The sequence below is a fragment of the Palaemon carinicauda genome, chromosome 5, assembly GCF_036898095.1.
Source record: "Palaemon carinicauda isolate YSFRI2023 chromosome 5, ASM3689809v2, whole genome shotgun sequence".
Lineage (NCBI taxonomy): Eukaryota > Metazoa > Arthropoda > Malacostraca > Decapoda > Palaemonidae > Palaemon > Palaemon carinicauda.
This window is the reverse complement of record NC_090729.1, coordinates 157,887,345-157,914,664: the sequence shown is the minus strand read 5'-3', so window position 1 is coordinate 157,914,664 and position 27,320 is coordinate 157,887,345. Positions and strand designations below refer to the sequence as shown.

Sequence of the window (27,320 nt, the reverse complement as noted above, 5' to 3'; positions counted from 1 at the left end):
ATGCTGAGACAGGGATGTGTGATGTCACCGTGGTTGTTTAACTTGTATGTTGATGGAGTGGTGAGAGAGGTGAATGCTTGAGTGGTTGGACGAGGATTAAAACTGGTAGATGAGAATGACCATGAATGGGAGGTAAATCAGTTGTTGTTTGCGGATGATACTGTATTGGTTGCAAACGCGGAAGAGAAGCTTGACCAATTAGTGACAGAATTTGGATGGGTGTGAGAAAAGGAAGTTGAGAGTTAATGTGGGTAAGAGTAAGGTTATGAGATGTACGAGAAGGGAAGGTGGTGCAAGGTTAAATGTCATGTTGAATGGAGAGTTGCTTGAGGAGGTGGATCAGTTTAAGTACTTGGGGTCTGTTGTTGCAGCAAAAGGTGGAGTGGAAGATGTACGTTAGAGAGTGAATGAAGGATGCAAGGTGTTGGGGGCAGTTAAGGGAGTAGTAAAAAATAGAGGGTTGGGCATGAATGGAAAGAGAGTTCTGTATAAGAAAGTGATTGTACTAACTGTGATGTATGGATCGGAGTTTTGGGAAATGAAAGTGACGGAGAGACAGAAATTGAATACATTTGAGCTGAAGTGTCTAAGGAGTATGGCTGGTGTATCTCGAGTAGATAGGGTTAAGAACAAAGTAGTGAGGGTGAGAACGGGTGTAAGAAATGAGTTAGCTGCTTGAGTGGATATGAAGGTTTTGAGGTGGTTTGGCCATGTTGAGAGAATGGAAAAGGGCTGTCTGCCAAAGGTAATGAATGTAAGAGTTGATGGGAGAAGTACAAGAGGAAGGCCATGGTTTGGGTGGATGGATGGAGTGAAGGAATCTCTGGGTGATAGGAGGATAGATGTGAGAGAGGCAAGAGAGCGTGCTAAAAGTACGAATGAATGGCGAGTGATTGTGACACAGTTCCGGTAGGCCCTGCTGCTTCCTCCGGTGCCTTGGATGGCCGCGGAGGTAGCAGCAGTAGGGGAATCAGCGTTATGAAGCTTCATCTGTGGTGGATAACAAGGGAGGGTGGGCCCTGCCACCCTAGCAGTACCAGCCGAGCTCAGTTGAGTCCCTTGTCAGACTTGGAGGAATATAGAGAGGAAACGTCCCCTTTTTTGTTTCATTTGTTTGATGTCGGCTACCCCCCAAAATTGGGGGAAGGGCCTTGGTATATGTATGTATGTATTATCAATTTAAGATGTATTTTAACAACAATTACAGATTGCTTTTATTTTGGTTTTGTCAGCTTTTTTCCAAGTCCCGACAGTATCCCGATTAGGCTCTCATATAGTAAAGAGAGTATTTTTTATATGAATTTGCTCCCTATCACAAAAAAGAACACTATTCAACAAACTCATGACCAGGCTCTTTTCAAAATGCATATCGAACAACAACAACAACAGATGAATCAGCTATTGAAGCTGACAATCCACAGCCATCTACGTACGTGATGTAAACAAAGATATTGAATATAGATATTGGTGAATGTAACAATTAAGTTTATTTTACACTATCGCAATATAATTTTTGTAACTTAATTTATCATTCAACCTTACAGTATCTTTATATTTTATACTTTCTTAAAACAAACAACATTCACTAATAAAGAGTTACAATGTACTGTAAACATGCTAAATTGCAAACATCTACATTTATAAGTATGGATGTACATTTATTCATACTATTAGATTAATTTTTTTGGTCCTATATTAAAAACTAGAATTTATCTATTTTTGATATTCATCCTTGCCAAGATTCTCGGACTTGTGTCGTACAATAATAGTGGTTTTTAAATTTATTTCAGAAGGAGGTCTTCTGAAAGCTATCTATCTGTTATAAGGATGTTTTTGCTTTTATTATTTTAAACTGAATTAATATTTATTTATTTATTTATAACAAATGATATTGGCATCAATGACCTTAGATGTCAGGATGCCAGATAACTCGTAATCAATCACTCTCTCTCTCGTTCTCGCTCTTAGGTGGGTTATTCAACTCGTGTAACATCGAACATTTTGTGTTAACAGAATATACAGTGAACCCTCGCTACTTCGCGGTTCGACAATCGCGGATTCACCACTTCGCGGGGTTTTCCCATAACCCATATATATATACATATCGCGGATTTTCCGGAAAATTCGAAAATACCGCGAAATCTGAAGACAACCAAATACGATATTTTGTTACCTGTAATTCCATTAATACTGTAATTAGTAATATCTGCTCTTACTGATTGTTCATTGCATTACATATGATATATAATTCAGCACAGAAAGAAATAAAACACGAAAAGAGAATGTGATCATACGATAATTCAGTACGTAGTAAAATTAAATCGAACATGAAACGCAAATCAGATGCAGTCATACCATATTAGAATGGTGTGTACTGTAATGGATGTGCTTCTTTTCCATGAATCTTTTGTATGTATACGTACGTAGTACAGTACTGCATCCAATAATATTCTTTGTTGCAAAAATCACATTTCGAATACTGTAAGCGTACGAGAGAGAGAGAGAGAGAGAGAGAGAGAGAGAGAGAGAGAGAGAGAGAGAGAGAGAGAGAGAGAGGCGTAAAATAGCGTACGTAAATTTTTATTATTATTGTTATTATTATTATTATTGTTGTTGTTGTTAATAAAATTATTATTGTTATTATTATTAATCATTATTATTATTATTATTACTGTACAGTATTATTATCATTATTTATTATTATTACGGTATTGTACTTAATCTACGTACGTTCAGTATGCGCGGGGGCATCTTCTATGAGTAACCAACGCGCCATAGTACTAAGACGGGTTGTGATTGGTTCAAGCGCTGATAGATGACGAATCAAAACTCAAGTTTTGTTATCTAGCCTGTGATTGGTGTTTTGCCCGCATCTTCTACCCGCAGCATCAAAGTTCTCGCGGGGCTGCATCGTTCACTTTCTCTTTCCGCGTATTGCTGAGTAGATGTTCTTAACTTTGTGAAGTTTAATCTGTGCTGTGTGCGACTGTTTTAAGTTGAACTTTTTGTTGAACTTTCTGTTACAATGCCTCCCAAGCGTTCTGCTTCTAGTAAGGCTGGTAGTGAGCCTAAACGCCACCGAAGGATGATGACGATAGCTGAGAAGGTTACGCTTCTCGACATGTTAAAAGATGGTAGAAGTTACGCGGCCGCCGGCCGCCATTTTGGCATCAACGAATCCACCGTTCGCTACATCAAGAAGGACGAGGCGAACATTAGAAAGACTGCTGCAATCACCTTTAGCAGATCAGCGAAGCGAGTCGTTACAACGCGTAATAAAACGATCGTACGCATGGAAGGTGCTTTAGCTGTGTGGATTGCCGACTGCCGGAAGAAGAACATAGCGTTGGATACGAACACCATCCAAACAAAGGCTTTGAGCTTATATGAGAATTTTGCTGCAAAGGAACCTAAAGAGGACGACGGCAACCATGCTGAAGATGATGATGATGCAGATGATCCTCAACCAGGGACATCCACTGATTCCCAGCCTCAGAAACGTTTTTCCGCAAGCAAAGGATGGTTCGCGAAGTTTCAGAAACGCTTCGCCCTGAAAAGCGTTTCCCTGCATGGGGAGTCTGCTTCCGCTGACACTGCCGCTGCTGAAACTTACGTGAACCAGACTTTCAAGAACATTATCGCTGAAGGTGGATACAAGCCGGAACAAGTCTTTAATATGGATGAAACCGGCTTGTTTTGGAAGAGAATGCCGTCGCGAACTTTCCTGTTCAAAGAGGAAGCCAAAGCCTCTGGCTTTAACCCTGGATAGGTACGGTCCTCGGACACCCCTTTAAGGGTATACTCGGACGCGAACGACCCCGACGCCAAAAAAAATTCTTGAAAAATCAGTTTTTGCAGTAACCTCCTTTTTTCTTTTGCCAAAAAAAACTTCAATGAATGCTTAAAACAACTGTAAAGATAAATACTACTCATCTGCAGAAAAACTATTTATTATAAATATTTTAAAAAATTAAGTAGAAAAAAAAAAAGACCTGACATAAAAATTCATAAAAAAAAAGTTTATACATATATACACAAATCCTTTTAGGAATTGATTCTTGAATGTTTAGGACACATCTTGATGTATTTTGGATGAAGTCAGACCCATGGAGGTGAAGATCTGAAATGAGAAAAAAAGGGTAACTTTTTTTGGCCAAAAAAAATTGTCCAAATTTCATGAATTTTTTTGGGTACCCAAATGAAATAGGAAGTGGCTAATTTTTTTAGGGAATAAACATATGTTATCCTAAAATAGAAATATGTAAAAAAATCTTCATTATTTTGTAAATTACATTTATATCAGGGGCCATATCTAAAGGTAATTTTTTGAGTACTTGGAAATTTCGTAAAAAAATACATATATTTAATATATAATATGATATTTATGCAGGTAAAAATATACAAAAATATCACAAATTCTATAGGGAACAAGAATATATATAGATAGGGCAGCTTACGCTTCGGATATGTCCACAAAATGGCCGCCAACCACACTGACTCAGACTCCCTAATCTGCCACTTGAAATGTAGGAAGGGTATGTCAATTTCAAGGTGTTATTTACTAATCTAATTATTATTGGATATGCATAAAAATTGTATGGTGGGTTGCTGGATAATTGTCGATTATTTTACGACTATAAAATTAAAATTCTGACCCAAAAAATTTTTTTTGAAGGGAAATAAAATCGAAAAAAAAAATGTAAAACAATATTTTAGCTAAAAAAATTTGATGATATTCAATCAAAAAAAAAGTAAACAAAATTTTCCGACAAATAAACATCTAGAGGAATCATTACTCTGTGATAGTTCCTTAGTACGTAGTAATTTTGAAAGAATTGGGAAAAAACGAAAAAATGGCAATCACCGGAAAATCGAACACATACCTATATATACGCCATATCTGGCTAAAAAAAAGATAGGCATGGGTAGCCAGATCATCTAGAAACACTTTCCAACACTATAAAAATATAAGTTTTGCGACACTACTTGCCAATTCCTTACGGTAACATGACTAAGCAAAAAAATGCAAAACAAATAAAAAGGGGCACTCGTGGAAAAATGGCCATTCTAATATACGGCATTTCAGAAAAAAAAAAAATTTCAGCCACGTGCTAGGCAAACCATCAAGGCATATTTTCCGACAAATAAACATATAAATGAAATATTACTCTGTGATAGTTCCTTAGTACGTAGTAATTTTGAAAGAAATGGGAAAAAACGAAAAAATGGCAATCACAGGAAAATCGAACACATACTTATATATACGCCATATCTGGCTAAAAAAAAAAATAGGCATGGGTAGCCAGATCATCTAGAAACACTTTCCAACACTATAAAAATATAAGTTTTGCGACACTACTTGCCAATTCCTTACGGTAACATGACTAAGCAAAAAAATGCAAAACAAATAAAAAGGGGCACTCGCGGAAAAATGCCCAACATTCTAATATACGGCATCTCAGATAAAAAAAAAGACATGCACGTGTTAGCCCAACCATCAAGGCACACTTTCTAACACATAAACATGAAAAAAAAATCAATAATATACGGCAATTCCTTACTACGTAGTAAATTTTTACAAATATTGAAAAAAAAAACAGAAATTGGCAACCGCAGTTAAATACCCAATATACCAATAACTACATCGTATCTGACAAAAACAAAATCACGCATGGGTAGCCAGATCATCTAGACACACTTTCCAACATTAAAAAAGCAAAAGTTTTACGACACTATTTCGCAATATCTTACGGAAAAATGACTTGGCAAAAAAATTAAAAAAATTAAAAAGGGACACTCGCGGTAAAATGCCCGACATTCTAATATACGACATTCAGATAAAAAAAAAGACATTCACGTGTTAGCCCAACCATCAAGGCAAACTTTCTAACACACAAACATGAAAAAAAAATGAATAATATACGGCAATTCCTTACTACGTAGTAATTTTTACAAATATTGAAAAAAAAACAGAAATTGGTAACCGCAGTTAAATACCCAATATACCAATAACTACGTCGTATCTGACAAAAACAAAGTCATGCATGGGTAGCCAGATCATCTAGACACACTTTCCAACACTAAACAAGCAAAAGTTTTACGACACTATTTGCCAATATCTTACGGAAAAATGACTTGGCAAAAAAATGAAAAAAAATGAAAAAGGGGCACTCGCGGTAAAATGGTCCTCGTGGTGATGAACGACATTTTAACTAAAAAAAAAAACATGCACATGGTAGCCAAACAATCCACCAAGACTTTCCACAACTGATAACCTATACAAGTTGCACCATTCTACGACAATTTCATAATACGTAATAACTTTGATAATTATGCAAACTACCTCAGAAGGGTAAACTCGGACGCGAACGACCCCGACGCGTCTCAGAAATCGGGGAAGGAGTACAGCTACAGCAATGCACATCTGGACACTACTAGAGCGTGTAGGGGAGACACCTCCTGCAGGTCGATCACCCACAAATTCAGTCACAGGGGTGAGTCACGTGAGAAAAACCTGTTTTTTTTTGACGCTCGGGGTCGCAAACGACCCACCGTACCTATCCAGGGTTAAGGCATTCAAGGATCGCGTTACCCTCGTGATGTGTGGCAATGCTGCTGGATTTTTGTTATTTATAAGTCGAAAAATCCTCGCGCTTTGAAAAATAAAAATAAGAATCTCCTTCCCGTGTACTGGATGCATAATCAAAAAGCATGGATTACGAAGATGCTGACCTCCAACTGGTTCCACCAGTGTTTCATCCCGCAAGTCCATGAATATCTCTTAGAGAAGGGCTTGCCATTCAATATCCTTCTCCTTATGGATAACGCTGGTGGACACGCAACTGACCTGTCGCGTGAGGGCGTTCAGGTTGAGTTCCTGCCACCCAACACCACGTCATTAATTCAACCAATGGACCAGGGGGTTATCAGGGCGTTCAAGGCCCTCTACACGAAGAATACCTTGGCGGACCTCGTTGCGTGTGTGGATGCTGCCCAAGATGACGAGGATGAAGACTTCAACTTGAAGGCGTACTGGCGGCAGTACACCATAGCCACGTGCCTGCAGAATATTCAAAAGGCACTTCAAGAGATGAAACATGCAACCGTAAATGCGAGCTGGAAGAAGCTGTGGCCCGATATTGTTTACGACGACAAGGGATTTACTCCGTCGGAAATCCAACACTCTGCAATACGGAAATCTGTGCAGTTGGCTGCCATAATTGGGGGTGACGGGTTTGGCGACATGACGACTGAAGACGTCGACGAGTTGTTGGACTGCCATTCCCAGCCCCTAACTGACGCAGACCTCGAAGACCTGACGAAATCGGCAAGTGAGGAAGAGAGTGAGGGTACCCAGGAAGAGACCCAAGAAAATGTCGAAGAAACGGGCTTAACATTAGAACGGCTTGCCAAGTTCTGCAACCATATGAAGGAGGCGAAAGAAATGTTACAAGAGTGGGACGAGGATATGGTTCGCTCGATGCAATTCTGCAACAAGGTTGATGACATCACGACTCCCTACAGGATGCTCTTGGATCGAAAAAAGAAGCAGCGGCAACAACTTCCGATCACAATGTTTTTCCAGCCTCGCAAAAAAGAGCCAGTTCCTCCTGCTAGTACGCCTTCGGAAGAAATTGAAGAAGTTGAAGAGGTGTCCCAGGAAAAGACACCTCCGTCTGAAGAGACGTAAAATACTATCATTGACTGCACAGTAGAACACATCATCAGCTTCATCATCATCATTTCTACTGTGCAGCAAATTCATCGCCATCGTCATTCAAGTTTTTCTTGAACTTCTTTCGTGGTGAGTACAGTAACAATCTTTATTTTTTACTTTAACCTGTTTTATAGTTTAGTAATGTACGTACTGTATGCATTAAGTTAAAGGGAAGGTTTTAAAAGTCTACATGTTGTAACCTATCATATTTTTTATTGTTTAAAATTTACATTTACGTACGTAAAACAATCTCTCTCTCTCTCTCTCTCTCTCTCTCTCTCTCTCTCTCTCTCTCTCTCTCTCTCTCTCTCTCTCAAATTGTTTTCCTGCTTTGCTACGTACAAGTACTGTATAATTTATATTTGTAAGGTAACATATTTTGTAAATGCTTTTACTGTAAATACTGTATGTACTGTATCATTATTTATCACTATCATCATGCGCGTTAAATGCCTTGTTTGTTCTGAGCGTGGTTGTTTACTGAGCGTACACGCCGTCGTTTCAGGCGGCGTCATAAAGAAAAAGATTTCATTTGGAAGTCCTAAGAAAAATACGTAAACTAAAACATTGGTAATAAAAAAATCAACATACAGTACTGTATAATCAATATAATCGATGCAAAAACTAACCTATACGTACATATATGTGTACACTAAATGAGTTTGTTTCTTCATTATGATCAGAGATGAACGTAAACAAAACATTGGTTGCCATTTTTTATCGTGCGTTTTAGGTGTTTAGGAAACCACATGATATAAAATCGCCTTTAATATTTGTGCCTGTTTTAGTTTAGGGTGCTGTAGTACATGCATTAAGTGTTCTGTACATTAAAGGGTGGTTTGTTAACAGTACTACGTACAAGGGAAGGTTTTAAAAGTCCGAATATACATGTTAAATAAATAGGTAAATATGCTGTCACTACTTCGCGGATTTTCACCTATCGCGCCCGCGTCTGGAACCTATCTACCGCGATAAACGAGGGTTCACTGTATCTCAATTAATTTTAACCTGTGTAAGTTTGAAATAAGTTTAACAGAACTCATGTTAACAGGGAGTTAATTATACAGTAGTCTAATGAAAACCATAGTTTGTGATCCTTGAAGCCTAATAAGTTTTAACTAAATCCTTAAGATAATAAAAGTGTTGATGAAGGAAAAACTTATTAGTTCCTATGTGAATACAAATCCTCGTCAGCTCTGCAGTTGTTTTGTTTTGTCTGGCAACATTGTATGTTCCCACTTGCTCTTAGTGCATTGCAGCTAGCAGCTTTATTACTTGTTTCTCACTTCACTTTTGGTCATTGAGAAATCTAGATATCTATTACTGACATCTTTCATGCTTTGTGTACTTTATCTTTCCACAGGTGCATGGTAAATCAAGTGTGTATGAGAATCTTCCCTGGCCTTGAGGGTCCACTTGTGGTACTTTCATGAGTAGGGTGGAGGTTTATCTGTATCCTGTATGTCCGGGGTGCAGAGGAAAGAGATGTGAAATGAACTCCACATCTGATTTTTGCAGGCAGCAATTTCTCTCCCAATGAAAGAAGTACAATGGTTGCAAAAGGAAGGCCAAAAGGGATCATTCCCCTTATGCTGCTTCCTTGAATTGGAGCAAGAAGCAGAAAACTTTTTGTAGTCCTGACCTTCACATGTCTTATCCTTTATCAGAGTTAAAAGGGACACCAGTAACCAAGGATGGCAACCCTATTTTTTTGACACATTCATACAGTAGATGGTTTATCCCCAATACATCTGAGTGAAATGCAAAACACCACTAGCAATCATGACCCTTTAGAATATGCATTAACCAGGAAGGGAATAAAGTTACAATGCAGGGGCCACTTATCTTTCCGGAGTTTTGGAATCCCGGATAAATCTCCATTCCCCCGACAAGTAAGTTGAGCTCATGTGATCAACTCTTTGTTTCAGATTTAGATGATCAATATGGTCCAAGGAGTTTTTCCCGTTAAATCCTTACAAGTCTATCCATAGAGTACAATTCACCAAAAAGTATGCCCCCCATGATTCTGGAGGAATCATATTATTTGCCTGCACAGCCACATGGTGAGTTAGGTTGTCCCTTTACCCCAGAGGTTCCTACAGGTAAGTTGTCCCCTCAGAAGGAAAGAATTGTGCATTATTCTCTGTGAAAATCTTCTTGTAAGAGACCAGCAGTGTTTTCCAGGCCCCCTAAGAGACCAATCTTCAAGAGAAACAACAAGTTCGCCACCTTCAGGATTCGGGATCTGAGAGGTATTGCTTGTTATATGAACAAGGATTTAAACCCCTGTTAGGTTGTTCCTCTCCTCAGTCTCCCTTCCCCAGGATTCAGAATGGTTGTTCCTTGAAAAGGGAGGGAATGCAATCTAAAACAGGGTTCTTCATACTCCTTAAATCACAACCTCTGAGGTTTTATTACCAGATCAGTCAATCAGGGGAGACTTATGTACAATAGTTAGTTTGGCATTGACTAGGGTGATGCTCTCCATCCACCATTTTTATGCAGACAGCTTGAACATGGGGTGTATGGTGATTGATTTCATGCTTTAGACTAAAGTTGACCGTTGGTCAAATATCCTTTCTTGCTTAATAGATGCTGAGGGTCCCTGGGATCCTTATTGGTTCGGACATCTTGGAGGATTGCCAGGAAAAATGCAGATGGACATATGTCAACAGTCAAAAATTATTAGTGAGGATAATAATAACTTTATATAGGATAAGGATAGAATAAGAAAATTCAAATTAGGTTAAATAATTTTTATTCCTTATAGGAAGGAAGGAAGTATTTTTTTTTGGCATAAAAATCAACATAACTAAAAAATGTTACAAGGTATGAGTAACTGCTCTTAAAAACTGTATCCTTTAGAGATAGGGATAAAAGTTTGTGACCGGGTTCTTAAATCTCTTGCCGATTGTAAAATATTTTAGGTTCTGCCTTCCAATTTCTCTCCCATTGGTTAGTTGCAACATATTTCTGCATTTACTTGTAGTTTTTTTATTTGTTAACTGACTTTTCTACTGTTGAATGCTTAATCACCATTCTTCTGTTAAAAATATTATGCCACCCTTCTATTGCATTATTCGTGAGAGGCAAGTAATTTATGACATGATTATGGATTGACTATACCTGGATTTCATAGAAAGGTCTACGTCGTCGTCCACATTGAACTACACTTACCCAGGTCACTTCAAAATATGCTAGAAATTCTATTTCTTCGGTTATAGAAGCAAGAAGCTCATCAAATGAAACATATGTCATCAGAAGAAAGAAATGCCAAATCTCTCGTTAATTCTAACTTTGATGAATGCATTACTGGTTTCTGTATACCATGATTGTAAACTGAACGATTGGATTTTGCACCAGACATTGACCAAAAAGAAAAAATATCTTTAAACAAGGTTATTTGGGAATGTCTTCCTTATACTAGTGATTGCAGCTCTTTCTAAATTATCACTCATTGAGGTTGGGTTCAAATTACGTCATAGTATTTCAAAAAATTATAAATAAGGTTGTAAGTTTGCTCATCCTTTTTACTGGAAAGGCAATAAACCATTGATAGTGTTTTGTCATTTGTAACAAGGCCATGAATAGTATACAATTCATCAAACATCCCATTGCAGTCTCCATTTACATTGCATTGTTACTGAATTGTGCAAGCAATTGACTACTTTGGCAAAGCTCCACACATATCTAGTGATATGTTTGCTGTAGCATTGTGGTTCATATTTGTGGGAATATCTTCTGTAATGCTGTCCGTGTCTTTTATCTTGTTCTGGACTTTTAAAGCAACACATCTGAGACTATCAGGCTGATGTGAATGACTTGCAAAAGAAGCACAATATCTTTAGAAGTTGTTATTCATCCACCACAATATCCACATTTTTCACATCACTGTAAGATCCTATCTTTTTTTCACCTGTTATCAAGGTAAACATAATATTTGTAAAGAGGTTTCTTGCTGTATTTTTATTTTGGTCATTTGCATTATAGTGATGGGCAGGCTGAAAAAAAGTTTCACTATACTACAGATCTTGAAGATCTAGATGATTTAAAAAAAAATGTATTAGGTGGGGATACATTTATCTTTAGTTAGGATCATTAATGTTATCTATTATGATCATTACAGTAAATTTTATCACTGTTATGGTCATTAAATTTTGTGTACAATGAAATAAGACAACTACTGGTGTTGGGAAAAGGTGTAAACAGCAACAAGAGTTTTCTAATGTGATAACTACCAAGATAAAATGATTTGAACAAAATTATTAGCATAAAGAATCATCATCATCTCCTCGTATGCCTATTGACGCAAAGGGCCTCGGTTAGATTTCGTCAGTCATCTCTATCTTGAACTTTTAAATCAATACTTCATCATTCATCATCTACTTCACGTTTCATAGTCCTGAGCCATGTAGGTCTTCCAACTCTTTTAGTGCCTTGTGGAACCCAATTGAAAGTTTAGTGGACTCTTTCTTGGGGAGTGCGAAGAGAAAGCCCAAACTATCTCCATTTTTCCCTCTCACTGTGATCATATCGACTTATGGCACTCGAGTAATCTCTCTTACAGTTTCATTTCTAATCTTGTCCTGCCATTTACCTCCCAATATTTTTTTAAGGGCTTTGTTCTCAAATCTACGAATTCTGTTGGATATTGTTTCATTGTTATACCAAGACTCATGTCTATACAGTAACACTGATCTTACTAAACTGATATATAACCTGATTTTTATATTTAGTTTCAGGTGATTTGATTTCCAAATTTTACTGAACTGAGTCATTGTCTGGTTTGCTTTTTTCAATCTTTCATCAAGCTCCGATTCTAAAGAGCCTGCATTAGACATCATAGTTCCTAAATATTTCAATGAGTCCACATTGTTAATCCTTTCTCCTTCCAATGATGTTTCATCTTCCATTGCATATTCCGTTCTCATCATCTTTGTCTTTCTTCTATCTATCTTGAGCCCAACTTCATGTGATATTTCATGCATTTTGGTAAGCAAGCTTTGCAAGTCCTGTGGTATTCTGCTAATAAGGGCAGTGTCATCAGCATACTCTAGGTCAACTGATTTCTTATTACCAGTCCAGTCCAACCCTCTCCATCATCCTCAACTGTTACATGCATTACCAAATCCATGATGAGGATAAACAAAGTAGGTGACAACACATTCCCTTGGAGTATTCCACTGTTCACTGGAAATTTGTTTGAAAGGACTGCACTAACATTAACTTTGCTCCTGTTATGCTCATGAACAGATTTAATATAATTTTCATATTTGAGAGGAACTCCATAATAACACAGGACTTTCCCCCAAAGAATAAGTATTATTATTTTTATCCATATCATAAATAAAATTATCATCATTATTAATAAATTCTTGGCATTAAATCCATCAGCATTTTGTCAGTTCACCTCCTTGAGACCCTCTGCTATTTGATTTTGGGTTTAGGAGAGCTTTGACTTCTTCAAGTTTTCAGAAAAGCTACTAGACATTAGAGTCTGGTGCCTTTTGTCCTCAAAATTTCAAGGGGATGCCAATATTCCAGACTAAGGAGAAAATAATAGAGCTGAACATAGGAGCGGTCAATATTCTTTGCTCCGATTCCTCATTTTTTGTCCATCAGCCGGTTTGGATCCTTATCATTAGAGGTCATTGCCATTGGCTGCCCTTTTTGGCAGAAGCCAGTCCAAAATAGAGATGACATCTCCAAACCAGGATTCGCCTTTAAGGGGACTGTCCGCCATGTTGTTTGGACATACCAACTTTCATAAATCGAAAATAGTTTTATTGCTTTTATGTATGCAGAAACATATCGTACATGCTCTCCAGAAGCTTCAGCCAATTATTTTTACAAATAATGAAGATATAGTGGTCTTTGTGTGTTTATTTTTGCATATACATAACGATTTTTTCACCTATGTTTTTCGAAATCTCGTATGTCTGGCAGAAAAGGAAGGCATTGGTAAAGGGTAGGTAAACGAAAACTACAAGTTACGAGAACAGCAACCAGAGTTTCCAAAGATATATAGAAGTTATAATGCATGTGTTATTTTACTTGCAGTTTGTATATATATTGTGTTTTCACAAAGTCCTTGGGAAATTTATAGCAAGGCCAATGTTACCTAAGGTCTTAGAAAGAACAAAAAGTAAGCAGAAAGCAAGAAAAAAAAAACCAAGAAAGGGAAACACGAATATGAATATAAAGCTGAAACATGCTAACTAAAACTCTGGTAACAATGAGAGGCCGCTGGCAACTCATGACATCCTTATGCCAAGTCTAATAGTAAACTTAGGGGTTAAATACCTCTTTTAGGGTGCGTTTATGTATGAATAAACAATAAAATTACAAAGTAAGGTTATCATGACAATGTCTTGATTTCTTTAAGAAAAGAAGCGGAAATTTGTTGCAAATCTTTGGGAACTCATAACCCAAAAACATACTTAAACCTTTAAACAGATGTTCAGGTTTAAACTTCAGACCGTTGGGTTAATAGGGTTAGAGCCAGAGAAGCCCTGTCCTCCGGTTCCATAACAGACATCTCTCGCCAGGGCAAACTTTTGACCTCATGATGAATCATGATAGATTAGTCCTTTGCCAGAAGAAACATTCACATGTCCAAAAGAAAATAAATCCTGCAGAGCAAAATGTCCATCATAGCATCACCTACCATGATAATGGAAAACGGTTCTCTGCTTCCCTCCTTTAACTGCCCTCCTACAGCCAAAGATTACTTGTTCTTCTGGCATTCAGAAACAACTTTTTTCAAACATCTTCCAGTACTACTTTCAGCATCTCTCAACTTCTTGGTAGTGACCACGTCGAGCAGTCGGGCCTGTTAGGGGTGGAGTGCTTAAGAGATGTGGATTAGAGCTCAAAGTGGCTTACTAGCAAAATATGCAGTGTTGTCTCTCTATAATCTAGGCATCCTCAGAGAACAATAGGTATCACAGTTTTGGAGGATTGGTAGTAGCCTTTCAACCTAAATCTTTCTTGATCAAATATTTTCTGTATTTTACTTGTCTATACCAGAGTCGGCGTGCAAGGGCGTCGTCCAACATTTCTGGAACTGCCATATCACTAGTCTGTCTCTTAGTGGAAGACTCGAAAGAGCTTGAATCATTTTTACCCTAGCAAGATCCTCAAAGCCCCATAATACTATTAGGTAAAATATACCCGCATCTCCAGTTCAGATGTGTAGTCCGAGATCTGCACCTTTACGCAACCAGATGGGCCTGTCTTACGGCCAGATTTCTAAGGATCGGTGGAATCTCTTCATCTTATTGAAAACGAATTCTCAGACATCTCGTTGCAGAGGAGGGTGATTCGCAGACGGCACTAGTTTATGACTGGGATTCTTCATGCATTTACTGCTGTCGTAGACCAAGTCAGCACTTCAACATCATAATCGAGAGACATCTTTCGGTGCTCATTCAGAGGGTGTATGAGCTGTTGGGGGAAGACAAAGTTCAGAGCCAGCCATGATAAGCTATCATCAGACATAGACCAGATGCAGAATAGGATTCCTGCTCAGAACCATCGATGAATACTTATCATCTGCCCACGGAACCAGAATTTTAATAATTGAGGTGGTGTCGCCAGTAGGGCATCCTCAGTTGTATTTACTCAAGACAGGTTCTTTTTCTTCAAAAGGGTGGCTATTGCCCAGGTATGCAACCTAGGTCTGCCTTTCCCTTAGGAATGGCCTGGATAGACAGTTAAAATTGACTAAAAACAAGAGCCTCGCCTTAGAGGAGCCTCGTTACTTATGAGGTTGGCACTTAAAGGATGCTACGGGTGGCATGGCTGCTCCTCTTGCGTTCCCAATTTTGGGAGGGGAGGACGAAGTCTTGTCGTCCTTCATATCTGGTATTGCATATCAGAAACCAGAATCAATCACCACGTGAATCCCTTTCGGTTTTCTCCCTCTGAGTCCTTGTTTCACTGTCTCCAACTTGAGAAAAATGTAGCCATACGTAATTTTTGCTACCTAATATTCAGTACAGTGGTATCATTTCATGTAGCATTAGTAGGTCATGTCATCCCATACTAAATACACCCCACTGGGCATAGGACTGTCAAAACCTGAGACCAGTAAAAAGAATAATTTGAGTCAATCGATAGGTTGATGAAGTGAATTACACTTAAAAATATCAATGAGAAAAATTATAGAAATTATTTTTTTTTTTCATACTAACTTATGTTGTGGCTGGAGACCTCTTTCAGCTCATCAGAAATCAAAATATGGGCTGGGAAAACTTTGGAGAATATAGGAGAGAAAACCAGGGTGCTGAGGTTCTGGGTCAGAAAGAAGGAAGCGAAGGTAATCCATTCCTACTTTCTGATGCAGCTCTGCTGGGTGAAGTGGGTCTATTCTTGGCCTCAGACGCTGAAGCAGTGGAAACCATAGACTGTTGGGGCAGTGTGGTTCTATAAGCACAGCTTTCCCTGAAACGTCTTGAAAGATATTCAAAAAGTACGAAATCAAACTCTTTTGTCAGAACATGTATTTTGATGGCCATTCGTTCCAATTTAATTCAGAGCATCTCTTGCCACTGCCTTAAATTTATAATCAAGCTACATACAGACGCTCCCCAACTTACGAACGAGTTACGTTCCGAACGATCGTTCGTAAGGTGAATTCGTTCGTAAGTTGCTTCAGTGCTATATTTTGTATTATAATTTATGTTTAAGGCCTATACTGTATAAGTATATTGAAGGTTTATATAAGTGTGTTTAAGGCTTGTATAAGTAACCTGTATTGGTTTGTACTGAAAAAAACATTTAATAAAATGGAGAGAATACGTGCAGTACTGTACTACGTATGTTAGAGAGAGAGAGAGAGAGAGAGAGAGAGAGAGAGAGAGAGAGAGAGAGAGAGAGTGAGAGAGAGAGAGACACACACACAGTATGTACATGTACGTAATAAGATAGATAAAATGAAGTTGAACTTACTTTTGGAAGATGTACTTGATGCTTAAGGAGATGATGGAGGAGGAGGAGGAGGATTTTATATCATGAGAGGGTCTTCGTCGTCGCTGGAATGGGCTTCAAAAGTTACTTCCTCCTCCATAACTTCAATGTAGGAAGAAGTTGAGGGTCGAGGAGAAGAAGATGAGGGTTGATGAGTATCTTCCTTGGAGGATTTACTAGAAACTGGCCGAATGAAGCGATCTAACGACGATTGCACAGTTTTCTTCTTTTTTTCATCATAAATGATGCAGTAGCACTGTATGGCATCATTCAATTGATTTGCAACCTTTGTGCAACGTTCAATATTTGGGTCTTGCTGCTCGAAGAGTGCGATGGCTTTATCTATGAGCGAAAACCCCTCGGCCAAGAGTTTCATCTCGAATTTCTTCATGGGGACAGGCGTTTCTTCCTCCTCCTCCTCCTCGACACGTTGCTGAGCCTCCAACTCCATGAGGTCTTGGTTACTCAATTCCTCACCATGGGACTCAAGCAATTCCTCGAAGTCCTCCTCCTGCAAGTCAAGCTCGAGTTTGTCACTTAGGCCGACAAGAGTGCTGAGAATTTCTTTATTGATGCCCTCCTGATCAAAGCCACGGAAGTCGTTGACGAACTGAGGGCATAGAGGCCTCCACACGGCGTTGAAGTTGACCTCGGTAACCTCACGCCATGATGCATCAATGTTTTTTTACGCAGTTGAAGATGTTATACGACTTCCAGTAGCTCCGTAAGGTCATCTCGGGTTCAGAATCCACTGCTTTCAAGGCCATCCTGTACGTCCGTCGGGTGTAATATTTCTTGAATTTGGCGATAATGCCCTGGTTCATCGGCTGCAGAAGTGAAGTTGTATTTGGCGGCAGGTACACAACTTTGACATCAGGATGAAAATCATCCAAGTGCGGGGGGTGGCCAGAGGCATTGTCCGGCACCAGCAGGATCTTTAATGGAATTCCATTTTCCCGGCAATACAACTTCACTTCTGGGATGAAATGGTGGAAGAACCAGTCCTCAAATACAGCGAGTGTCACCCATGCCTTCATGTTTGACATCCATATAACGGGGAGAGAGCTTTTCGTCACGTTCTTCAGGGCTCGAGGGTTAGCTGCCCGGTAAACTAGCAGCAGCTTCAGCTTGTAGCCCCCTTCAGCATTCGCCCCAAGCATTAAGGTTAGGCGGTCTTTATCCTCTTTATATCCGGGCATCGTCTTCTCCTCACGGCTAATGTAGGTCTTCTCTGACATTTTCTTCCAAAAAAGACCCGTTTCGTCGACATTGAAGATCTGCTTAGCCGAATAGCCACCCTCCTCAATGATCTCCTTCAACACTTGGGGGAATTGCTCGGCAGCCTCTTTGTCCGCAGATGCTGCCTCTCCGGACACGGACACATGGTGGAGATTAGCCCTCTTCTTGAAACGGGAAAACCACCCGTGGCTGGCAGAAAACGTTTCTTCGGCAGCGCTTTCCCCAGCCTTAGCCTTGTCATCCTCAAAGATAGATTTGGCCTTCTCCTGAATGAGCATAAGGCTCAGAGGAATACGCCGCTGCTGCTGATCCTCAAGCCAAATGGTGAGAAGTTTCTCCATCTCTTCTATGATTTTCCCTCTTTTTTTTGCTAATGATCGTCGATTGTATCGGCACTGCACCTTTCACGTGTTCCATTATACGATCTTTCTGTTTATAAATGGTACCGACGGTCGAACGATTCAAGTTGCATGCCCGTGCAACGCTCACCATTTTCTCACCCGTATCAAGCTTCTTTATTATTGCTACTTTCGTTTCAAATGAAATGGCTTGCCTCTTCTTTGCACTACCACTCTCACTAGAAGCCTTTCGCTTTTCACCAACCATATTGAATAATGGATGCACGAGATATTTAATGATAAAAATGAAAAAAGTTCTTTGCGCACTGGAGATACGTTCACGCACTTACGCACTGCAACGAACTGGGCAGAGGAAGGTGGATACTGGGTGAGCTCTCACAGCGCCAAGCGTCGGTATTAGCGGCGGAAAGAAGCACTACTTGGAAAAAGGCGCGCAATACAAAATCTAACTTACAGCATCTCTTTCCAAACATTTTTCGACATACGCGCAGACATGTTTGTATGTACCGTTGTTCGTAACTCGAATGTTCGTAAGTAGGGGAGCGACTGTATAGTGAAAGTTTGTGGTTTTCTTTTGAAGCAAACAACTTCAGTTGGAGCTCCAGAACTAGCTCCAACACCACCTTAAAATAATTCTGGTTCAGTGTCCATTCCATATGTCAATTGATTGAGTTAAAGTTTTCAGGCATCCTGACATCTAAGGTCATTGATGCCGAATGTAGTGCCTGGATAGGTTATCATATACTAAGTTGTGTTAACCCAAATGATAGAATAGTATGAGGAACGCATTACTGTCCCTAAGAAAAGTCGTAATTATAAACATTCAGGTGTTTTAGGTGATGGAAAAACTTCGTTCCACTTTTTTATGAACCATAATTTACTCACGATTATACTATCTTCTTTTAATTCAGTTATGAATCCATCTTTCCCTGTCTTGTTTTATAATTAACTTTTTTAAGTATTGTGCATTACATGTGAGTGTTAAATTATTCTTTTTTAGACACAATTATTTGGTTCTTTCAGAAAATCCTGAAGCATACCAAACCTTGGCAGATTGGGGTTTGTCTCTGGATGGAAATACAATTTCAATAGAGGGGAGAATACTACCACCTGAAACAATTTATTTTGGTAGCAAAGAAGTACCAGGGAATGACATGGCCGACTTCAGTCGGGAGGCATGCAGAGAAAAAGTCATTGTGCCGGTGGGTGTAATTCTAATACTGTATAGCTTTTATGGAAGAAATGTTTTAGAATAATTACAGGTAGTCGTTAACTTACCAACTGAGATAGGGACCAAGAAAGGGATTTTGACGAAGGAAAAATCTATTTCTGGGTCGAACCTGTGGCGCCGGGCGAAAAGTCCTTCTTGTATACCTTTTCTGATAAAAACCTTCCAATTATACCAGAGAAAGATAAAAGCATGGAATGCTGAGGTTACAACCCTCGCGCGAGCACCTTTTGGGTGTCGTGTATAAAGCAAAGGCGCGTGAAATCCACTATTCACAGGTTGTCTTCCATTTAGTTAATTCCTTCGCCAAAGGGATGGGCCGATACAGAGGCCCTAGACACATCCCCATCGCCGCACCACCCACGCCACGACGCGAGCGCCATCTGAACAACATCCTTCTGTATTGACCATGATGGCTTGGAAAGGAAAGGGTGGGATCGTGTAAAATAAGGGGAAGGGTTTCGCCGGGCGCCACAGGTCTCTCCCCAGAAATAGATTTTTCCTTCGTCAAAATCCCTTTTCTGGGTCGAACCTGTGGCGCCGGGCGAAAATGTACCAGAGAATGCCTTCCAAGCCCAACAATAACTACTAATTTAATAAGGGGAGAGAAACAACACCATGTAAAGAAAATCATATATAATTCAGGGAAGTAGGCATAAAATATAAACTAGCCACAGGGCATAGTGAGAGTAAGGATAAACAAACATGATAACAAGGAAACCTCTGAGTATCAGAGGAAAACATGCAACAAAACTGACATGGCTAAGAATATCCCAACTTAATAACAAGGGAAAACAATAATAGTTACAATCATATTAACCTAATATGTAATACACTTAGGGCTAACGAACCACCAAGGAAGCGGCGTCGTGGTGCGAGTGGCGGGTAGGAGGGAGAAGAGAAGAGATGGATGAAAGGAAGAACAAAAGATCAATGGGGAGAGATAAGGCTCCCAGCTGCAACCGTTGGATATTTAAGAGCCTGTAAGTTCTTTAGATAGTGGCGTTTGAAGACCATAGGAGATTTCCAACCCGTGTACTTCTTAAGGTTATCAAAGTCCATATTCTGGAAATAGTTGATGGAGGTAGCTATCGATCGGATATCATGAGCATGGGGAAATGATCCCGGATTGGCTTGTTTAATGAAGTATAGGATCTGTTGCCTAATGCCACGTATGGAAATGGTACCTCCTTGTTCTCTGATAAACAAGGGGCCAGACGATCGGGTAGCAGTCCTGGCTAAAAAGGCCCTGAGAGTGGTGACCGGACATAGAGAAGTATCTTGGAGAAGAGGAATAATCTTCCAAGGGGACCACCTATTTTGGGGGTCCTCGTTCTTAGCTAGGAACGCCCTGTCTGGTGAAAGAAGTACCTCACCTGAAGGGAGGAAATCCATGTTCTCTGAGTTTCGTGAGAGAGCTGCTAGTTCTGAGATTCTGGAACCCGAGGCCAAAGCTGTTAGAAATAAAGTCTTCCTAAGAAGAGTGATATAAGAGCAGGATTCGTTGTCCGTGTCGGAGGCCAGTTTGAGGACATCATTTAGAGACCAAGAGACCTTTTGAGGACGGACCGAAGGTCGAAGCCTAGCACATGCTTTTGGAATAGATGAGAAATAAGACTCCGCCAGGTTAATGTTAAACCCAACCAGGAAGACTTTCCTCAGAGCTGACTTAATGGTGGTTATAGTGCTAGCTGCTAGGCCTTTGTCAAAAATGGACCTAAAGAAGGAGATGGCTAAATTAGGAGTCATAACCGAATGGTCTGAAGTCCTTAAGAAATCCGCTAGTTTCTTAACCGCCGAATCATATTGGCGAATCGTTGAGTCCCTTTTGTCTGATTCTATAAAGAGGACATTATCTGGGTCGATGTTTGCGTCCCCACGTGCCGCAAACTTCATGAAATCCACAAAGTTAGGGTTTTGGCTATCCTTGAGGAATCTGACACAGTCCGTGTTTGGACCACCTGGGTCAGTTTGGGGAATGGGATCCGGAAGGGACGGAGTTTCAACTCGAGGAGGAGAGGAAACCAACTGCTCTTTGGCCAGTGAGGTGCCACTAAAGCTACTACCCCGTTGAAGGAGCAGAGTTTGTGCAAGACTTTCAGTAGAAGATTCACTGGAGGGAATAAGAAGATCTTCTGCCAATGGTTCCAATCCAGGGTTAATGCGTCCATGGCATAAGCCTGAGGGTCCAGGTTCGGTGTCACATAACACGGGAGTTTGTGATTGAGTCGGGTCGCGAATAGATCTACCTGGAGACCTGGAACCAGCCTGAGTATCCACCGGAAGGAGTGCATGTCCAGGGACCACTCCGATTCCAGTGGGCTCGTCCTGGATAATGCGTCTGCTATCACATTCTGGACTCCTGCTAGGTGAGTTGCTGACAGGAACCAGTCTTTGTCGGCTGCCAAGGTGAAGATAGTGACCAGGATCTGATTCAGGTTGGGTGATTTGGACCCCCCTCTGTTGAGGCAGTGGACTACGGCCGTGCTGTCTGAGACTACTCTGATGTGGGTCGACCTCGGAGGGGAGATTCTCTTCAGGGTCAAGAACACCGCCATGGCTTCGAGAACATTGATATGGAACTGTCTCATGGCGGGTGACCAAGAGCCCTGACACATCTGATGTTGGGAGTAACCCCCCCAACCACTCAGAGACGCGTCGGTATGAATTGTCACTTGTGGAGAGGGGAACTGTAGAGGAACCGACTTGGAGAGGTTCCTCCGATCGGACCATGGTTGTAGTCTCATTTTCAAGACAGAGGGGATCTTCGAGGTCTTGTCTCTTAAAGGTATTGTCGCCCTCTTTCTCCAAACTCGATTGATGTCTTTGAGTTTGGCTTTTAATAGGAGATCGGTCAGTGAGGCAAACTGGAGTAGGCCGAGGACTCGTTCTAAAGCTCTTCTGGACACCTGTTTGTGTTTGAGAAAGTTCCTGACCTTGGAAGCTATCTCCCTCACCTTCTTGGGAGGAAGGGAGAGCTTGTGCTTTGAGAGGTCCCAACGGATGCCTAACCATTCGAAGAGGCTTGATGGTTGTAGGCGGGACTTCCGGAGGTTGACTTGGAAGCCCAGTTTGGCGAGAAAATGGAGTACCTTCGACGTAGCTCTTTTGCATTCCTGGTGCGACTGGGCCCAAATGAGCCAATCGTCCAGATAGGCGACAATTTGTATCCCTTGGTGTCTGAGTTGCTCGAGCACCGTCTCCCCCAGTTTCGTGAATACCCTGGGGGCAATGCTGAGACCGAAGGGCATGACTTTGAATGCGAAGGCTCTCTTGCCGAGACGGAAGCCTAGATAAGGAGAGAAGTTTCGAGCTACTGGGACATGATAATAGGCGTCGGTAAGATCGATAGAGGTGGTGACGGCCCCACGGGGAAGTAAGGTCCGTACCTGAGAGATAGTCAGCATACGGAACTTGTCGCAAAGGATGTAAGAGTTGAGCTTCGACAAGTCCAGAACTACCCTCAACGCCGACGAGTCTTTCTTCGGGACTGTAAACAGGCGGCCTTGGAACTTCAGGGATCGAACCCGCTTGATTGCTCTCTTCTTGAGTAACTCCGCAGTGTACTCTTCCAGGATGGGAGTGGGTCTCTGGAAGAAGGTCACCGGTGGAGGAGGGGATCCCTGTGACCATTTCCAACCCAAGCCCCTTGATATTATGCTGTGAGCCCATGGACTGAAGGTCCAATGATCCCGGAAGTGATAAAGTCTCCCTCCTACCGGCATCACATCATTGGGAGGGAGTGAACTTAGGGCCCCTCCCTCCACGGGAACCCCTTGCTCTGGGCCCGCCGCGTTGGCGGAACTGTCCTCTACCTCTGGAACTCCCTCTTTGGTATCCACGAAAGGAACCGGAGGGTTCGTAGGCAGGGTTGTATGCAGGTGAGGGCATCCAAGAGGGGTTGGGCTGTGTACCAGGGGGAGCAGCGAGGTAGACTACCTGCTGAGGAGGCGCCTGTTGTCGAGAAGTCGAGGCCGCGGAAGGCTGTGGGGACGAGGTACCCCGGGCCGCTTTGTAAGGACTAAACCTCAGCTTCTTCTTGAAGAATGTGTGTCTCTGGGGTTCGAACCTCTTTTTGGCTGAGAGACCCCACCTTACCTGCAAATTCTGGTTTGCCCTCGCTGCGTCCTGAAGAACCTTATCCACCTCGGTCTGAGGGAAGAGGGTCTTACCCCAGCAGGAGGAAGCTATCAGTCTGTTCGGCTCATGCCTGATGGTGGCCTCCGACAGAACGAACTTCCTGCAACTAACCCGTGCTGACCAGAAGTCATGGAGATCTATTTGGTAGGATAGCAGCTGGTTCTTTGTGGCGACTCTGAACAGCGTTTCCTCTGGGTAAAGAGATGCAAGGGACTCCATGGAGGTGATGGATTGGAGGGACCTAGCAAGTCTAGTACGGGTCTCGAACTCAGTTTTGAGAAGACTCTCTATTAATCTGGGAAGCTTCTCAGAGAAAAGAGTAGAGGCACAGTCCGGGTCTAGTTTCCCCACCGTGAAGGTAGAGGCCGCAGCATCCCAGGCTGCCGAGGAACCCGGAATAAGCAAAGAGGTGGGGTCCGTCTCCTTGAGAGCCGGCATGGAAGAGCCTTCTTTGATGGCCTGTATAGTCAGCTCTGTGACTTTGTCTATGAGCGGCAAAGAGATGGAGGCCGCTGTCGTAAAAATAGTGTAGGAACCCTTGTGAGGGGTGAGCTTGGAGTTAATACACCCCCACTCTGATAGTGTTCTGGCCCAGATAGCCTGGGCCTGCTCTTTTGGAAATATGACCGTTTCCTTCGGTACCTTGTCCATACGGACCAATGCATGTTCCTTTAACCGTACAAAACCATTGAACGGGAATGCTAGGCCCGGGGGATAGAACTCCAGGTCCTCTAGAGGGCGGGTGCCCATGCCCTCCAGAGTTAGGGAGCCATCTACGAATGGAGCATGCAAAGTAAACCGCCAAGGATTGTTTTTATCGAAGGGCGGCAGCTTCGATGCGTCTGGGGCAGAAGGGGGAGGGAACTGAGTTCCGGCGCGGATCAGAGTAGCCATCATATCCTTAATCTCTGTTATTGCACCAGAGTGATGTTGAACTTGATCCCTGACCAATCCTTTGATCAGTTGGATGGGGAGGAGATCAGCCCAGGGTACCTGAAAGTCACCCGTTGGTTTTTTCTTGGATTTGGTAGACTTAGACTTCTTAGGAGTAGTGGTTTTACGAGGAGCAATATGAATATCCCAGGATGTATATCGAACTTGAAGAGTGAAGTTTCCGTAGATTTATTATGCTGTCATGATTCGATAATCATCTAGTCATATTTTATTAATCTTTTTTTTACTGTATATCGTTATTTCATTTTCTTGTTTCATGGGGTATCATATGCTCCATTAAGGCATTTTGTATATTATACTTTTCAATTTCAGAAGCATTTTAACAGTCAATAATTACCAACTTTTTTGTTTACCTTTTGTTGTGATCAGCTGATTTCAAGGTCCCTCTACCGTATGGAGAGACTGCGCACATATGAATTTATGTAATTTTTTAACTTACTTGAAATATCTTTGTGATGAATATTACATCATCACCAATATGTTAGAGGATATAGTTTTCATTATTAGTTATACAAATATGTTCTCTCTTTCTGTGCGTATATGGGTACTTAATTTTTAAAGCTTCTTGAAGTATTTAATTTTTAGTTCATTATTAAACCTTTAGATATCATTATTATTATTATTATTATTATTATTACTTGCTAAGCTACAACCCTAGTTGGGTTGGAAAAGAAGGATGCAATAAGCCCAGGAGCTCCAACAGGGAAAATACCCCAGTGAGGAAAGGAAACAAGGAAAAATAGGATATTTTAAGAGCAGTCACAATATTAAAATAAATATTCCCTATATAAACGGTAAAACCTTTAACAAAACAAGAGGAAGGGAAATAAGATCGAACAGCGCCCCAGTGTACCCTCAAGCAAGAGAACTCTAACCCAAGACAGTGAAAGACCATGGTACAGGCTAGGACACTACCCGAGACTAGAGAACAAGGGTTTGATTTTGGAGTGTCCTCCTAGAAGAGCTGCTTATCAGAGCTAAAGAGTCTCTTCTACCCTTACCAAGAGGAAAGTGGCCACAGAACAATTGCAGTGCAGTAGTTAACCCCTCGGATGAAGAATATTTTGGTAAACTCAGTTTTCAGGTGTACGAGGATATGTAAAGAATAGGCCACACTATTCAGTGTATGTATAGGCAAGGGAAAATGAACCATAACAGAGAGAAGGATCCAATGTAGGACTGTCTGGCTAGTAAAAGGACCCCACAACACTAGCGGTAGTACCTCAATGCGTGGCTGGTGCCCTAGTCAACCTGCTACCTACAATTATTGAGTTTAATTGCGATATATTAATTTTTCAATTTCAGGAGTATTTCAATAATCAACAATTTCTTTTGTTTTGCTTTTGGTGATCATCAGCTGATCTCAAGGTTACACAACCGTATTGTTATTATGCACACAAACAAATAGCAAGGGTTATCGTTTGTATAATTTCCCTTTAATTTATTCAAAATATCTTTGTAATGAATATTATATCAACACCCATATGATGTAGGATATCAGTTTCCATACAGTTTTTTTTATAGCCATTATTATAAGTTACCATATATAATCGTGTAAAGGGTGAACGCCAAAATTTCCTTTAAAAAAAAAAAAAAAAAAAAAAAAAAAAAAAAAAAAAAAAAAAAAAAAAATTATATCATATATATATACTCCATATAATGGGCGGGGGACAATTTCAAGGCCAGCCTAATGTTACTACACTCTTTTTTATGAATCTTAGTGCACACATTATAATCTTTATTGTTTTACTGTTATATGTTTATGTTTTTAGTTTATTAAATAAGCTTCATTTCTGTTTAGAGTATAAAACTAAAACAATTCATGATTTTGAAAACGATGTTTACATTATTCACTCAATCTTTACATATCGTCATTCCTAACTTTCTTCCTCCTATTCTTACTCAATATTTTTCAACTACGAAAACATGCATCTGCAATTGAAATAAAAATTAGTCTTATTTTTGATAAACATGGAATTTTCATTATAAAATTGAATTTCATTGCATACTTATCGAGCAATTATACAGCTGTAGGTTCCCTACGAATGGTAGACAATAGATTCAAACTTTCGCGGTGGCGCCACCATCGCTGATGTAGGTGACGTCATCTCCCTCCACTCAAGGGAGCTATAGGTACAACTGTCCAGGTAACATCAGTTCGTTCTGCCCAGCCATCCACCTGTGGGGAGGAGGGAGGGCTTTGATTAATAATTGTTCGGTAAGTATGCCTCTGGTCAATGCTCATCTTACATAGTAGAAGGCTTGGAATATGACCAATGGGGGCCTCTACATGGAGTGGAAGATCCTCGTAGTCATAGTGTTCACCGCTGACTCAACGAAGATACAATGAAATATTGCCCTTGCCCTGGGCTAAGACCAGAAATAACCAACATGAAAAGACTGTCACCTACACTGAAATAAAAACCTTTACCCACCAAAACTAACACTAAAATGACTGGTGAGTACTTCAGGTACATTGTACCACCAGACTTCCCTTTAACTCATCAACCTTGGTACAAGGCAAAACAGAGGGAATAACCCCCTATGTCATTCCTTCCATTCAAATAATGCGTAGCGAACAGATTTAGACCTCCAAAAGGTACTTTGCAGGATAGCGGATAGCGACAAGTTGTGTTGAAAAGCGAGAGAAGTCGCTACCGCTCGAACTTCGTGCGCTTTCACTCTCAGTAAAGGAAACACTACGTCGTTAGCT

The 27,320-nt window shown here is 40.7% G+C and overlaps 1 protein-coding gene across 1 annotated transcript in view; it reads left to right on the top strand.

Moving 5' to 3' along the window:
• Positions 1–27,320, top strand: part of AGO3 (Argonaute 3) — a 431,904-nt gene that overhangs the window by 291,485 nt on the left and 113,099 nt on the right. Inside the window, exon 13 of the mRNA XM_068374249.1 lies at positions 19,309–19,487. Within this exon, the coding sequence (XP_068230350.1) occupies positions 19,309–19,487 (179 nt within the window). The remainder of the gene's footprint in view (positions 1–19,308; positions 19,488–27,320) is intronic.